This window comes from Lates calcarifer, linkage group LG18, assembly GCF_001640805.2.
Source record: "Lates calcarifer isolate ASB-BC8 linkage group LG18, TLL_Latcal_v3, whole genome shotgun sequence".
Lineage (NCBI taxonomy): Eukaryota > Metazoa > Chordata > Actinopteri > Centropomidae > Lates > Lates calcarifer.
The window spans coordinates 9581024-9596334 of record NC_066850.1 but is presented as its reverse complement, the minus strand read 5'-3'; the positions used below and the strand labels follow the sequence as shown (position 1 = coordinate 9596334).

The following is a 15311-nucleotide window of genomic DNA, read 5'->3' as shown; positions in this document are numbered from 1 at the left end:
CTCATGCAAACTCTTTAAGTTCTTTTTTTTTTTCAAGAATATCCCTCACACACATGGTACAAATTACACTATGATCATTCTGCTTCTCTAATTTATTCCCCGGTTTCCTCATGCAAGCAAATGTGTATGAAATCAATGTAGATCATGAACATTTCACGTTAAGAAATGTAAATAAAAATTCTTGCACAGCATGCAGGTGAAAAGGTGTTTGTGTGTGTGTGTGTGGCGCGGGCGTACCTGCGCGCATCAATTCTAATGAAGGCCAGATGCGAGGATGCAGAGTGACAGTCTAAGAGGTGTGAGAGCTGAGGGCAAAAGAGAGGCAGAGCGAGGATGACAGTGGTGGAGATGAAGGGAGGCAGTTGGGAAGAGAGACCTGCTATCTGAGCGAGGTGTGATTTCCCATGTCTGCCAGTTGGAAGATAAGCCCTGGGAAGCAGAGGGGTTACTGGTAACAAAAAAAATAAAAAAATGAAACAGTGTGTGTGGGGGGGGCTGGGGTGCTGTGCACAATGAGGTGTGTAGGGAGAAGGGGAATTGTGTATGCTTTTCTGTGTGTTTCAGGGGATGGCAGAGATACAGTCCACAGCAGCAGGATCAGAGAGCTTACAAAAAAAAAAAAAAAAAAACCTGAAATATTTGGTTTTGGAGTGACTGAGATGGAGAGAGAAGAGGCTATCTAACCCCAGGCTGGGAGCAGAGATCTGCCCGGCCAAATCTGCAATTCTGAACAGCCACCATGGGTTTGGGAGATAGGTTTCCCCTGACTGCAGCAGGCTGCTGTGATGGAGGTAGCATCTGTCATTTGCAGATTCTGGAGGAGACAATGCTAAGAGGCACCTTGGGAGTGATCTGAGATTCAGAGTTGCGTGTCTTTGCTGTCTAACCCAGGTGAAACACAGACCCTGCGGAGCGAAAGAGAGAACAAAGAGTGACAGAAATGAAACATTATGAATGCCTGTAGAAACCTCAAGGTCCCCGCCTTCTCTTTCAGCAAAACAGGGGTGAGGAGCGCACGAGGGAGTGTTTGGATGCCAGAGTTGATTTCAGGTTAAACAAAAGGCTTTGTTCAGGTAAATCTGGCATCTCTGAATTTGTATGGAGCAAATTCGTTTCTGTGATTCTTGCCGGACCGACAGGTGGTGTTCTGATTCTTAAATCAAACGCATGCATTCACAGCAAGATTGATTATTACGATTACACTTAGAACCATGAACAGAAACTATGACGTTAAGAAAAGAAGGCTTAAAGTTTGCAGCTGGTCAGCCAAACTGTGTCACAGATACTTAAGGTATTATAGCTTAATTTTATGCCTTTTTAAGCAGATTTTTGCTTCTTAAAATATAGACCTAAAATATAGTCAGCATGTGATGATGACCTCCTTTAGATTCTCCAGCTACACTGCAGTTTTAGAATATATTTTAAGTGTAAAAGCCCAAATTATACCAATTTTATCTACTTTATGAACTGCTGTGTAGTTTAAAAGACTGGAGTGCACCATTTTACAAAGTAGCAATCTGCAAAGTAACAATAGGTCTCGTAAATTGAGCAGAGTATAAGTAAATAGTTTCACTCTTAAACGTCAAGTATAAAGTAGTGGAAATATATAGTCATACTTGAATAAATGAACTCAGTGACATTGCACGGCTGAATAAATGTCAAAAAGTCAGATTCTGCTCTTCACTCAGTTTTGAGCAAATACGTGATCACAGTGTTTTGGCTCAGGGCAGATCTGAGCAGGAGAAGGCAGCAACAGTCTGATTATGAGAGTATGTCAGAGGCAAAGAGGAGGAGTGACCAATGTCATGTAATGTGCAAAATGCAGCAGAAAAATACTCCAGGGTGGTACAAGAGTCCCCTTCTAATATATCAAGCAGATAGGACAGAGGGGGGAGTGAATTCTTTTTCTTCAGATCTCTCCCTGGGGAGCAGAATATTTTGACAAGAACAAAAAAAAGGGGGGAGGGGGCACAGGAGAAAACATTAAAACAAATGAAAACAAGCAAACAAATGGGATGGAAGAGCAATTTCTGTATTTGCATGGGTGAGAGCTCTTGGCGTGTCAAAATCTTAATGCCCGTGGAAGTTTGAAACCGAGGTGACAAGAACAGATTTCTAAGAAGATTTCCTCATAGAGCACATTCAGAATGTTAAAAAGTAGAAACTCAATTGAAATCTCATTGACTAAGCATACCTTGTCGCTGTTCAGAACTGCTTGCCAGCATGTCATTAGAGGATTTGCGAGTTCTGGAGGTATCCTTTCAAGATAAATCCTGAATTAATTTTTGTATGAATGGATTAAGCATTGACAGTCTTTTCATATATTACAGCACTATATCTCTCTTAAAATATACCAGGATTTTTTAAAAACATATAACTGTCTTTTTCAGACATATTAATCAAATTTTCTCATTTTTATTTGACTTACATTGTAGTCTTAAAAAAAACACCAATATGAAAGTATAAGGTGATTTTTATTTCACAATTGACACGTCTGCCATTTGTATAAAACAGGTTTGGCTGTGAACCCTGAACAAAAGCAATGTGGGAGGATCTAAATTTAGTAGTAAGCACAGTAGGAACTTGCTTAGATCATGCACATGGTCTAAACAAAAGGGTGTGGATTAGCCAGGCTGACATCTCTGTTCAGCATGTCATAAGTGGAAAAGCTTGCAACTATTTACAGTAAGAGATTAGTAGAGCCAAGAGTCTAAGAAATACAAACAGATGCACATATTTGGTAAAATACATGATCATGTACTCTGAGAAAACTCTGAGCATCCTTTTATTCACCAACACACATACACACACACATGTCCCCTGATCTCACATAGTCTTGTTTCTGTGAGTTCAGGGAACCTTACATTGTCTTACATTCATTTCCTGGAGACTTACTCTCACTGCTACTTGCCTAATCTAACCTTATCCTAAACGTAACCTTCAAACATGTCTTCACTTTAAAACGTCATAAATTACATTATGGGGACCTCCTTTTTGTCCCTATAAAGAAGACAAGTCCCCATAATGTGACTCTGTAAATTGGTCCCCACAACATGACCAATATCTGCAACCACACACACAAAATACAAAAATGCAAATACAGCACCATTTGTCACTTCTGGCCAATGTCTGTGAGACTGCAGGGGAGGACAGTTTCTCTTTTTCTTTCACTATACTAGGCTTTAATCATAAAAAGCAGATGTCAACATGCACAACACATACATCACACTTTCAGTGTAGACAGGAAGTTATACGACAAACTCAGTCATGATGAACGATATTATTTGCACCTGTGCTTTTCCTACTGTAACATTTGAAAATGTGTTTGGATGAAAAGCCCTATTTCAGTTTAGTTGTGTGACCAATCTCTGCACACATATGTTTAGAGAATAAAAAAGATACAAAGACAGACTGAGAGACGGACACACACACTCAGACAAGCAGATACACACAAACATCCCTTCAGACTGACAGTCCAACAAACAGCTAGCCAGAGGCTAGCTAGCCAATCCGCTACAGGTTGTGCTCTCTTCCTGTTCACCAGAGCATAGAGGCCACAAAGCAGAAAGGGAATCTGTGGACTGTGGCTTCTGTCATGGCTGCCAGGTTCCAATCCACTGTTGCAGGAAGTTGATAAAGCGTTTTTTCACGGGGCGTACACCGGGCCACCAAATCAATCCTCAGGAGGAGAGTGTGACGATGGGCTGCCTTCAGTGTCATGGCACTAAACCTGCTCTCTGGCAGGGAAAAAAAAAAACAACAAAAAATTAAAATAATTAAAATTCATATGGCCGATTATTACAATCTGAAGCGGGGCATGCAGAGGTTCTTCATGGAGACAATGGGATTTGTTTATTTTAAAAGAGACCACCTCTAGCAGAGAAAATATAAAAGTAAACACTGCGGGTTGTAACTCTGTCACTTTTTCTGTTCTTGCAGATGCAAAGAAGCAAAAGAAGGAAGGCAAGAAGCGAGAGCGCACCCAAATGGACTGATGAGGTTGTCTGTCCCAGGGAGAAGGGAAGAAGAGGGTGGAAGAATGTCCACTGCCCTATTTCAACACGGTTCCTCTTTATATGTCCTGTAGGTTGACAGTAGGAGCCAATAGAGGTTTGACAAAACCAGTGGAAATATGACTTTTAGTGACAACATGTTTTACTTTTTTTTCTTTTTAGCACATGATAAGATACAACTCGTATGTCGCGGTAGGAGATATAATACTCAGTGGTAGGGACAAATAATGAATATGGAGATTTGTTTACTAGTGTTCTCACCTAATGATGTTATTTCTAGGATTATTTTCTCAAGAACAAATTGGATAGGATTTGTTTTTACAGTTGCATTGCCTAACTCTAATTTGGAAAACTCTTCGGTCCGTGCCCTGACTTAATGAAGCAGTTTGCTAAAAGTGAAGCTCTAAACATCTTCACTTAATTAATTTGAGCAAAAGAAGAAGTTGTGCATTTGCAATTTTTCAAGTGGCTCAAGTTAATTGTAGCTCTTTCCCTCTTATCACTCTGTGGTGTAATATTTTTCTTTTATTTCCAATAAGAACAAACAAAACATAAGCTAGTTCTATCTGGAGGCTGCATGAAATAGCTACTCTACATGTGTGCAAAGTGTTGCTGTTTTTAGTTTTGTTTTCCTTCTGCTGCTCTGTTGTACCTCAATTTATACCCACTGATTTTTACTCTCCCAGCTCCCGGCTGTAAAAAGTGAAGTCCTCTCTATTGTAGTCCTCAGTTGGACTTAACATCCCCTTTGTTTCCTGTTACATCTCCAAAAATAAAAAAAATGAATAAAATGTACAAAAAAATAAAAGGTAGAAAAGATCCCCTAAGGTGCTTCTTTTTCCTCACAGTCAATAAAAAAAACTCCAAAAATTTCAAACACATTTCATATATTTTTATTTGAATTTCATTCTGAGAGAATATGGCACAATGTAACCACGTAATTCAGTTCATCTTACAGCGTCATAGGTGGCCAGTGATAGTAACACTCAGATTAATTGTCCAGAACAAATAATCAAGAATGCAATAAAAAGGAAAAATCAATACTATTGTTACTGTACAGGGAGTATCATAGCGGGGAGGGGGAATAAATGATGAGGGATTCTTGGGTGGGGGGAAACATTCAGATAGTAGCTATTAAACACATGTATGTACATTTCAAATGTACCGCATCCGAATTACATATAATGTATTATCATATAGATATATACAATGCCAACAAGAGACTGTTAAATTTATTTTTCCTATTGCAAGAGAAGCCACAAGCCACAGTGAGGAAATACACAATGAACATCTACATACAGAAGCAAATGAAAAATGAACACTTGTATGTACATTTAACACTTGCAGCAGGCTACTGATTTTTCTTTTTTTTTTTTTTTTTTTTAATTTTTTGTCTTAAATCCACATTTGTGACCCCTTAAAGTTCAGATCAGGTCAGTGAACTCAACCCTTGACATGTTGGTTGCTCCACAAGAAAAAAACAACAACAAAAAAAAACACCTTTCCCCCAGGATGTTAAAATTGCAAAAGTTATAAAGTGTGTCCAACAGACAACCAGCTTCTTCCCACGGTGAGTGTAAAGCCTCATAAATTTACAGGTGAAATCACAATGAAGCCCTTTGCCTCTGGGCTTCTGGCTCACACTGAAACTAGTTTTAGCTTTTGTCCTCCTTCCGGGTTTGCCCCCCCCCCCTTCCCAGCTGCAAAAGTCACTCCTAAAGTCCCCTGAAACGCTGTTCCGAAGTTTTAAAAGTTTGGATCCAGTGGCTCGTTTTGCAAGGCAAGGAATCCAATTCTTAGCAAATCATGCCTCCAGAAATGCACATTTATTTATACCCTTTGTTTTTATAATCATACTCTCTTTCATAATCCATAATATTCATATATAATAGACATTTTTAATTTTCAAAACCAAAAAAACTGACTGTACACAGATCATATTCTAGTTTTTAAATAATACATTTGTACTTTGTACAATGATAAAAGTAACTGATTTATAAAATGTGATAGAAAATGTACAATATAATGTATTTATATATATTCCAGTAACACGCAAAGCTGAGTCTAAGTGAGTCTTTGGAAGCCTGTTGCTATTGAAAGACTGTTTAAAGAGGAAGGAGTGATGACAGAGAAATAAGCAATCACACTGTGCACATCTTCCCTGATGTGTGCCATGATATTTTGTCCAATCTGATGTCTTCATGCTGAGGATGCCATTTGGAAAAAATAAAACACCACACAGCAAGCCACACACACTCACAAACACACACACACAGGCACAAATGACAGCACTGATCTCAATATAATGACAGACACACAGGGTTTGCACAGGAAAGCAGAATTTCCCATATGACAAATGTGAACACACACACACACACACACACACACCAGTTACACACACATATTGGATGGAAAATCGACCAAAATAGCCTGCTGTGCCTGCGGGATAGTACTGAAACATGTCACTGCTGTGACTGTACAATGTACAGTTTGATAAATTATTTCAAAAGGTATTGAGATGATTTTAGATTGTTCAGTCCAAACTTTCATTGCCTCTGTGATCAGGCAGTGAGATGGAAATTATAGTAATGGGAGCTCAGAGCTGAGAAACACTATCTTTAACAAAAAAAAGAAAGAAAGATAATGTAGGAAGGCTGAATAACATGCTTGTTATTGTGCATCACAATGCAGCACCATCTACAACTTTCAACACAGACACACTAAAGACACAACAGGGATTTTAGGAGAGCAATTTGTTCACTCTGGCTAAGGCACTGCAAATTGCTCTGTACAATCTGGCGATATATACTTTCTGTCTCTGATAAAAATTCTCACAGCATGCGCGAGCTGCTGCGCTTTCACCTCTGCATGGCTGCACAGTATTGTTGAGATTATTCTCAGCAATGGCCCCAAGAAGAGTGAAACCAGAGAAACCTTAAGATTTCTGAAAAAACGTCACGTCATGTGTACTCCGTAAAAGGAGTGTAGCCCTTTGACATAAGCCGTATGAAGAGGAGCCCAGCTAGCTCTGACGGCACATTATGATCTGTTGATTACAATGGAGACAGTGTTTATTGTAGTCGTATTAGACAGATGAACATCGGAATATATGTGCCCCACGTGAGCATATGTGCGTTTGAATTGACCTGTAAAATGTTAATGTTATTATCATATAACCACAAAGCAAGAAACAGTGGAAACTATTGACACAATATGAGAATGAGATGCAATAAAAGTGCTGGGGGGACGGTAAACAGCGCCGTATCACACTGTGTTTACACCAGGCAGCAGGATTTCGTCTGGGATGCTCAAATTCCTGCAGCAAAACCCTTGGCTGACCCGCACAGAACGGCTGTGACTTCTCCAAACATGGTTCACACGCAGCATGAACCTCTAGCTTTGGATTTTGTCACTGACAGACCCCCCTCTTCCATCCTCCATCTTTCCTCAACCCCTCTTAACCCCTCCACCCCTACCACACACACACACACACACACACACACACACGCTACAAAAGGCAAGCTTATCTGTTTCACATGTACAAAGTGTACACCTAGGGGGCTATCAGCCAACTTTTTCCCTTGCACGCATGACAGCCACTCTCTTCCACTGTCACCGAACGATGCGCTCTCATTCTATCATAAGCCCCATGTTCTCTCATATCACCCACTTCCCCCGTTTCCAATACAAAAGAAACACATGATACATGAACGCTGTTCTGTTCTCATCTGTTTGACAACTTGGCAACAAGAGCAAGGAAAGAGAGAAATGGTTTACAGGAACTTTGCTCCTGATGTTTAAAGTGCACGGCGCGGAGATAACCGCTGTAAGCACTTTTGTTTTTGTTTTTTTTAGATGCATCTCGCCCCTTTTCCCGTTCCAGGAGGTGATAAACTGCCATCACCTCCCATCAAACACCCAAGCAGCTGCTCAAACCGGGACCCCTGGACCACCACTCGAGCTGTGAGCCACTTTACTCGCCTGCTGGTATCACTCAAATGACAGCTTAGCAAAAGATTAATCAGATATTCTGGAGGGCTCTTTACCCACTACTAAGATGTGTGACAGATGTCAGACAGACATGGCTCCACTTATCACTGTGACGGATGGTTGGATGCTGAACTTGGATGGATGCCTTAGTTCCTGCTGAAACTGCTTGGATAGATAAACATGGATCATCCATGTATGTGCACCGGTGATGGAAAGAAATAAAGTACACAAGCATTGTACTTAATATCCATTAACTGTATCATCTGAAGTTAAAATCTTCACGTTATGTTTTGTCTGAAAACAGTCCAAAATCCAAAAGAGATTCAGTTTACAATGTATTAATCAGAAAAATGTGACAAATATTGTTTGAGAAGCTGGGACCAATTAATTTTTGGCATGTTTGCTTAAAAAAAAGTAATTTCTTGGAATAATTCATTATTTAATTTTCAATCAAGTAATCAATTTAATAATTATTTCAGGGTACAGTTGTGTAAATGTTTGGGACTTAAAAAGGGACAGATTAAAAAAGAATGGCCAATACTGATGCTATGATATCTTGGCTTATGGTCCCTAGACTATAAAACAAAACATCCATAATGCAACAAAATAGTGCCAGTCCATGCTCACAGTTTGTAATGCAGGCTTTCTATAAGTCCTGATGTCAAAGTCAGTTTACAAATCTCTGTGTGATCTGTGGCTGTAGGGGAGCTTTGTCAAGCAGCGTTCATGCTAACGTTAATATACCAATAGCAAAAACTTACATATAGCACCTTTAAATGAAAATAATGAATGCAGAGAGCATTTCTACACAGTGATATTGCAACTTGAATTTGAGTACAGGACCTGAATATTTCTAATAATTGTACAGCTACATGAAAGAGCTACATTAAAATGCGTTCAGAGCTTCTGGATATCCGGTATTGTAATATAGCATTTACCATAGTTTGCCTGCAAAGAAATGTAAATGTGAATGAATGAATTTGAATGCAAGTGCAAGGATGTTTATCCTGTGCATATGGCATGTATATGAGCTGTAAAATGTATAATGGAGCAGGAAGGAAAGCTAGAATGAGTGCAGGACAAAGAGAGACAAAGAATTAATTATAGAACGCGCTGATGAATGAACATGTGATATTTACTTTACATTCATGACCTCACATATGAGGGAGAGACTATAACAAGATCAGGACTGAGTGGAGCACTAAGTGGGGCATGGGCGTGATGCATGCAAGCACAAGCTGAGCGTGTAATGGGCAATCTTTAATCTCAAATGTAGGTGTTCCACATCGTCCCATAATCTGATCAGCCTCATGGTGAGTTTTCATTATAGGATCTGTCCCAGATCTCTCTTTAAGGAGACAGCCTTGAGGAGCTATTCGGTGCAGGAATAATTCTTTGCAAAGCCCCCCTACCAGCCACTGTGGCAACCTCCTGATGGCAAACGCTCCTGCATATTCAATCACTCCAACTGGTGAGCATACATTAATGTAACAGAATTGTCTAATAGTGTGAAATGATGGATGACATGCATGAATGCACAGAACATATCTTACAGTAAATTGATATTTTCTCATTTCTTTTTTCATTAAAATAAGCACAGCTATTTATTACTTTTAATCTAAGAATATGATTATTTTCATAGAATTAATTAACTCACAAGTTAATTTTCAAAATAAAAAAGATGGTTTACAAACCACGTAAAGATGCAGATATAGCCCTTATTTAAATCACAAGGCAGTAACCTGTGATCAGAAGTAAACTCCACTCTTGGAGCGCACAAACACACATCAGCATGTATCTCGCACACATGCCTTACACAAGAGCAACCCCTCCCACACACACACACACACACACACACGCAGAGGTCTTCACAGTCATCACTACAGTACAGTGCACGCTGTGACATCAATCCACTAATCAACAGGATCAAAAGAAGTCTCCCACTCATCCCCACACACCAAAAGAAACAAAAAGTCACACTATGCCTTCCCACAGACAGTATTAAGCCACAGCTCTGAGCTCCAACCACCTGTTTCTCTCACTGAGTAGGAGGGTTCCTTGCAGTGGTGAACGACTTCAAAGTATATAACAGTACATATGACAAATATCTTAATAGCAACTATAAAATGAATACCAGACATCCCGACAGCAGTTGTAGAAGCTGAACGGATGTGGTACAACAGCTGGCAAATCAAAGGGTGCCACTGAACAATCTTGCGAAACACTGAGTCATAACTGTTGTTTTGTAACTTTTTGGTTATTCTCTGTAATGATGCATGACAGGTTGTATTCAGTGAGTTCTCTTCTACAACAATGCTGCACAAAATCCTGTGTGAGAACAAATCGTGGTTTTATGTGAGGGACTATTTCTTGGCTGGGTGCAGTCACTTTCTCATGTTAGCTTCAGGAAAGTTCTGCTCCCAGCACGAAAAAAAGAAAACAAAATTGCAAATCTACAACTTGTTGGTTCTACACTTTAGTTTTTGTATAGATTAAATCTCAGAAATTAACATGTCTCATGGCAGGTGGAGTATTTTTTTTATTTTTATTTTTTACCTTCTGACGGAGCCAGGCTAGTTGTTTCCCTCAGTTTCTAATCTTTATGCTAAGCTAGCTGCTGCCTGGCCCCAACTTGATATTTATAAACATGAGTGGTATCAATCTTCTCATCTAACTCTCACCATGAAAATGAGTAATCATATACCTTCCACTCAAAATTGGGAAAGCCACCAACTCATCCAATGGTATTTGCATCTCCTCCCTATAGATTAATATCTTTCTATCTTATGGCGCAATATGGATTACCATCCTGTAAGCACTTTAAAAAGAAAAATCTTACTATTTTATGTTCAAAAATACTTTTTAAATTCCAATAAATGTTCTTAGTGAGGTTTATGTAACCAGGACATGGTCTGTGGAAAGACAAGCTGCTGTTAAATTTTTTAGATGTCATTTTTCAGTGCTGTGAGTTCAAACTTAACAGCATTCACCTCAGTTGTTTTTGGGGTGAAGGCAGAATTTTGCAGATAGATATTTCAAAATCTGCTCGAGTAATAACAACCTAACCATGTGCATGGTTAAACACCACCGGCAGAAGTAAGTTTGAAATTATTTCTGGCTACCACTTGGTCCCACCAGTGGGCAAAGTTGACAAATGCTGCTTTAATATATTTATATATCTATTATGTATTTATGATAACTCATTCCCACCGGGGCTCGTTGGTGGATGGGATAGCTTCCAGCCCTGATGTGACCATGTCAAAAGCAATCTAGACAAGCTGCCCCACTTTATTCTACATGTTGCTGGTTGGAAGTGCCGTGATGATGGTCACTGACAGACAGATAGAAGGCAGGCAGAGGGGCACACGTGGGTGTGCATGCATACTCCGAGCCAGCACACACCCACATGTGCACACAAAAATATAGAGTATACACTGATATGTACAGTTATCTACAGGTATCTTCACTGAACTTCAAACTTCTGAGGTTTGTAAATTCAGTCAGCCCTATTTTCCCATTTGAAGTTTTCTTGTTTTTGTACAGCGTAGATCTTCCTCCACTCTTTATCTTTTTCATTTTTTATCAGCTCAGTGTCACTCCCAAGTGCTCTCTGCTTTACACACCCTCTTTTTTTTTCCAACTTAGAACTCCAACACTGAATCTTTCACAATCCTCCTTATCTACGCTGCTTTTGCACAACACCTCTCAATGCAACTGGCATCAGTTGAATTTGTGTAGAGTGCTACAACCGGTTATTGAGAGAGAAACTGGAAAACTAATGATAAAATGATGGAAAGTAATTTTCAATATACTCTTGCAGACTTTATCATGCTCACAAACCTCTTTCATAGACAAACACACACACACACACACACGTGTACATGAATGGCACGCTCATACACACATACACACACACATACACATACAGGCAACTCATACTTCGGCTCTAGTGGCCCATATTTATCTGGCCGACCTAATATTTTTATATTGGCAGAGGAGAAGATGTTTGAATGTCTTTTTAAACGTGACATTGCACAGAGCGTAGCAGGCCGGGTTGATGGTGCTGTTGATGTAGCACAACCAGTAACCGATCGTCCACACTGTGTTGGGGATGCAGCTGGAGCAGAAGGTGTTAATAAGCACCATCACATTGTAAGGAGTCCAGGTGGCTACAAAAGCTACCAGGATGGCCATTATGGTGCGGGTCACTTTTTTCTCCCGTGATGGAGCCGCTTTCTTCTTCTTGTTGGGAGGCTGCTTGGTCATCTTCACGATCTTCCGCGCCACGTGGTTCTGCCGCTCCGAGGCTGGGACGATCTCAACGGTGGCATTGGATGGTGTGTAGCAGTCACCCTTTGGCGATTTCGTCTTGATCTTGATGCAGGTCAGCTTGGAACCACCGGCCTTGGCTCGCTGGCGTGGGAGCGGCTGACTTGTCTCAACGCTGGAGTTGGCTGTGGACGGCACTGCCTCCTCTTCCTTTTGGTTGGAGGCAGCCACACTGCCGGATGTTGAGTCATTGGAGCTCTCTTTCTCTTCTCCGGCAGCACAGTTCTCCCTTGCCACATCATCGCCTTCATTTTCTCCCTCTGCAGTGTTTGAGGAAGGTCCTTTACCATTTTGCAGTTTTCCATCATGCTGGTTGGCTCCATCATCAGCATTCTGGTTCTGGGAATTCCCCGCTTCCTCCCCCGGTACATTGTTGTTGTTGGGTTTTGGTGTGTTGTTCCTCCTCTGGCCAGGTGACAGGGGTTCTGGGATGGCCCCTGATGGCTTGTGGTTGTCCTTCTTCACACGGCTCTTGCTCGCTCTGGAGATCTGCCAGTAGAGCTGAATCATGATGATGACGGGCAGGTAAAAGGCGGCGATGGCGGTGCCAAAAGTGACGGCAGCATTAGAGAAGAACTGGATGTAGCACTCCTTCTCAGGCACCGTCCGCCCACCGACGATGAACTGCCAGAAGAGAATGGCAGGTGCCCAGAGGATGAAAGACAGGACCCAGGCTGCAGCAATCATCATTCCTGCCATCTTGGTGGTCCTTTTTACAGGATAGCTGAGGGGCTTGGTGACACAGAAATATCTGTCAAAGCTTATGATGAGAAGATTCATGACAGATGCATTGCTGACAACATAGTCCAAGGCTAACCACAGGTCGCACACCACCGGCCCCAGGGGCCAGTAGCCTATAACTATATAGACTGTGTACAAGTTCATAGAGCACAATCCAATAATAAGGTCAGCACATGCAAGGCTGAACAAAAAATAGTTGTTGACAGTTTGTAAGTTCCTATTAACTTTGATGGAAAGCATGACCAGGATATTTCCAATTACTGTGACCAAACTGAGGGAACCGGCCACCAACACGATGAACACCACCTCCACAGTCTTGTAGGCGCTTTCACTCTCTTCCACAGTTTCAGTGTCATTGCCTTCAGAGGCATTCCAGTAGGTGAAATTGAATACATCCATGGCATTTGGTCTTTTGTTGCCACCTCCTACTCAGATGGAACCTATGAGAGAGAACAAAAAGAGAAGATTTGTAATGAGGTGCAAAAGATGACTGTGTAAGCATCAGCTTTTTAGTCATTTGAAGACTTGAATGGCATATACTGGATAATAGAGACTACTTCACTTTTTTCCTCAACTCAGAACCCTCAATCCTTTCCCTTTTCCTTCAGCTTTACACAGAAAATTATTTCAAGAGAATGAATGTTAGAAAAACCTAAAAACAAAAAGGACAAACAACATTTAACATACACTTATTAGTTTCAGTCACATTCAGTAGAATTTATTCAAAATGCTACAAAAAAATCATTGCCACCTTTTAATGTGTGATGGTGTGAGGGGAGATTATTGATGATCCAGTAGCAGATGATAAAATAGAAATATACACGTCTCTCTAAACTATCATTATGCGCAATGCGACCTTTTCTGTGTTACATCAGCTTTTAGTCAGTCTAAAAACAATTCATATAACAGTGACAATTTTGACTATACACCAATTAGACTGGTAATTAGAAGCACAGATATCTGGCACAGATATTTTTTTCCATAATCATTGCATAAATAACATCTCCCCATTAGACATCTACTTCATTAGAGAGAAAAAACCCCCCACTAAAACGGGAAATAGCTGATGAAAAATTATGTGTGGAAATGAGGCAACAAGTGAAATGAGGATATCACAATGTTAGCCTCAGCATGGTGGCTCAAAGTTTAACATAAAGTACAATTCATTTCAAGCTAATCAGTGGAAGAAAGAGAAAGTTGTTTACTCGCTAGACAAATCAATTTATTAAATGATTAATTTTATATACAAGTGTTCCCAAATACTGAGTTTGAACGAAGCAAAACCTGGAACACCAGACCTGCAACGATAACATAAAACAGACCCAGGAAGCGAATTTCTCCATGTGATGTTTGAAAATACCTTTTGCTGTCATTTCAAAGCACCTCCACTGTTTTCTACTGCGTACTTTTTTTCATGTTGTGCTTTTGTTGGCTTTTGTCTGCCTCTCCACTTTGATGGGTACATTTTCGACCACATAATGTATAAAGATAAGCTTGTGGCTTGAATTACTGTCTTTTCATCTCGTCTGTCTTCTGCAAGCCCTATATTTGCAGTTGATGGGCATTTTCTGATCAATTTTCCAGCTACCGTGTATTTTCTTATTTTTTTAACTATGCAATGTACATTCTTAAAGAGGTGGGGAGGTTGAGGTTTGAATGGAGGGTAATTACACACCACACACAGTCAATATTACCAAGAGTTCAATGAGAACTTTAAAAGGAATTATTGACAAAATTGGAGCTGTCATTTTATCTTCAAAGGTCCATTTCCAACTTGCACTTAAAAATCCTGCTCATACAGCACTATAAAATTCTTTTGATCCCCAAGTGACCCACTACTTCTCCCTTTTAACCTTATACATTCGTCTGTGTTTTAGACCTTGCTTTGATTTATACACTGCTCAGTTGTGCACTTCATAGGCCTTTGATATCAGGAGTAATGTGGTTTGTCTACCCTGTGTCCTCAGCCAGGGCAACAACTCTTGCAGCCCTTTCGGGTGCTGTAGTTCAGATTTTATGGCACACTTGGTGGCTTATCACTTCTCAGTTTGACATAAATATTATCAGGCTGGAGCACTGCTTCAGCTTTGTCCTCAAGCTTCTTTTTTTTGGTACAAAAAATGATCACTTTATTCAGCCCGTAAATAAAAGGCTTTCTGAAAGGATCATTCAGATTCTGACTCATTCTGACTCACTTGTTACTTAAGAAAAAAAAAAAAAAAAAAAAATCAATTTATT

At 40.2% G+C, this 15311-nt stretch overlaps 2 protein-coding genes across 4 annotated transcripts in view; one reads left to right on the top strand and one right to left on the bottom strand.

The window, feature by feature from the left end:
* The window catches only part of ptn (pleiotrophin), a 46892-nt gene extending 42060 nt beyond the window's left edge, over positions 1-4832 (top strand). For both annotated transcript variants that reach the window (XM_051077648.1, XM_018680910.2), the window contains exon 5: positions 3940-4832. In XM_051077648.1, the coding sequence (XP_050933605.1) occupies positions 3940-3995 (56 nt within the window). In that variant the 3' untranslated portion in view covers positions 3996-4832. The remainder of the gene's footprint in view (positions 1-3939) is intronic.
* Positions 4833-5371: 539 nt separating this feature from the next.
* chrm2a (cholinergic receptor, muscarinic 2a) overlaps positions 5372-15311 on the bottom strand; it is a 68994-nt gene continuing 59054 nt past the window's right edge. For both annotated transcript variants that reach the window (XM_018680908.2, XM_018680909.2), the window contains exon 3: positions 5372-13513. In XM_018680908.2, coding sequence (XP_018536424.1) covers positions 11964-13472 — 1509 coding nt within the window. In that variant the 5' untranslated portion in view covers positions 13473-13513 and the 3' untranslated portion in view covers positions 5372-11963. The remainder of the gene's footprint in view (positions 13514-15311) is intronic.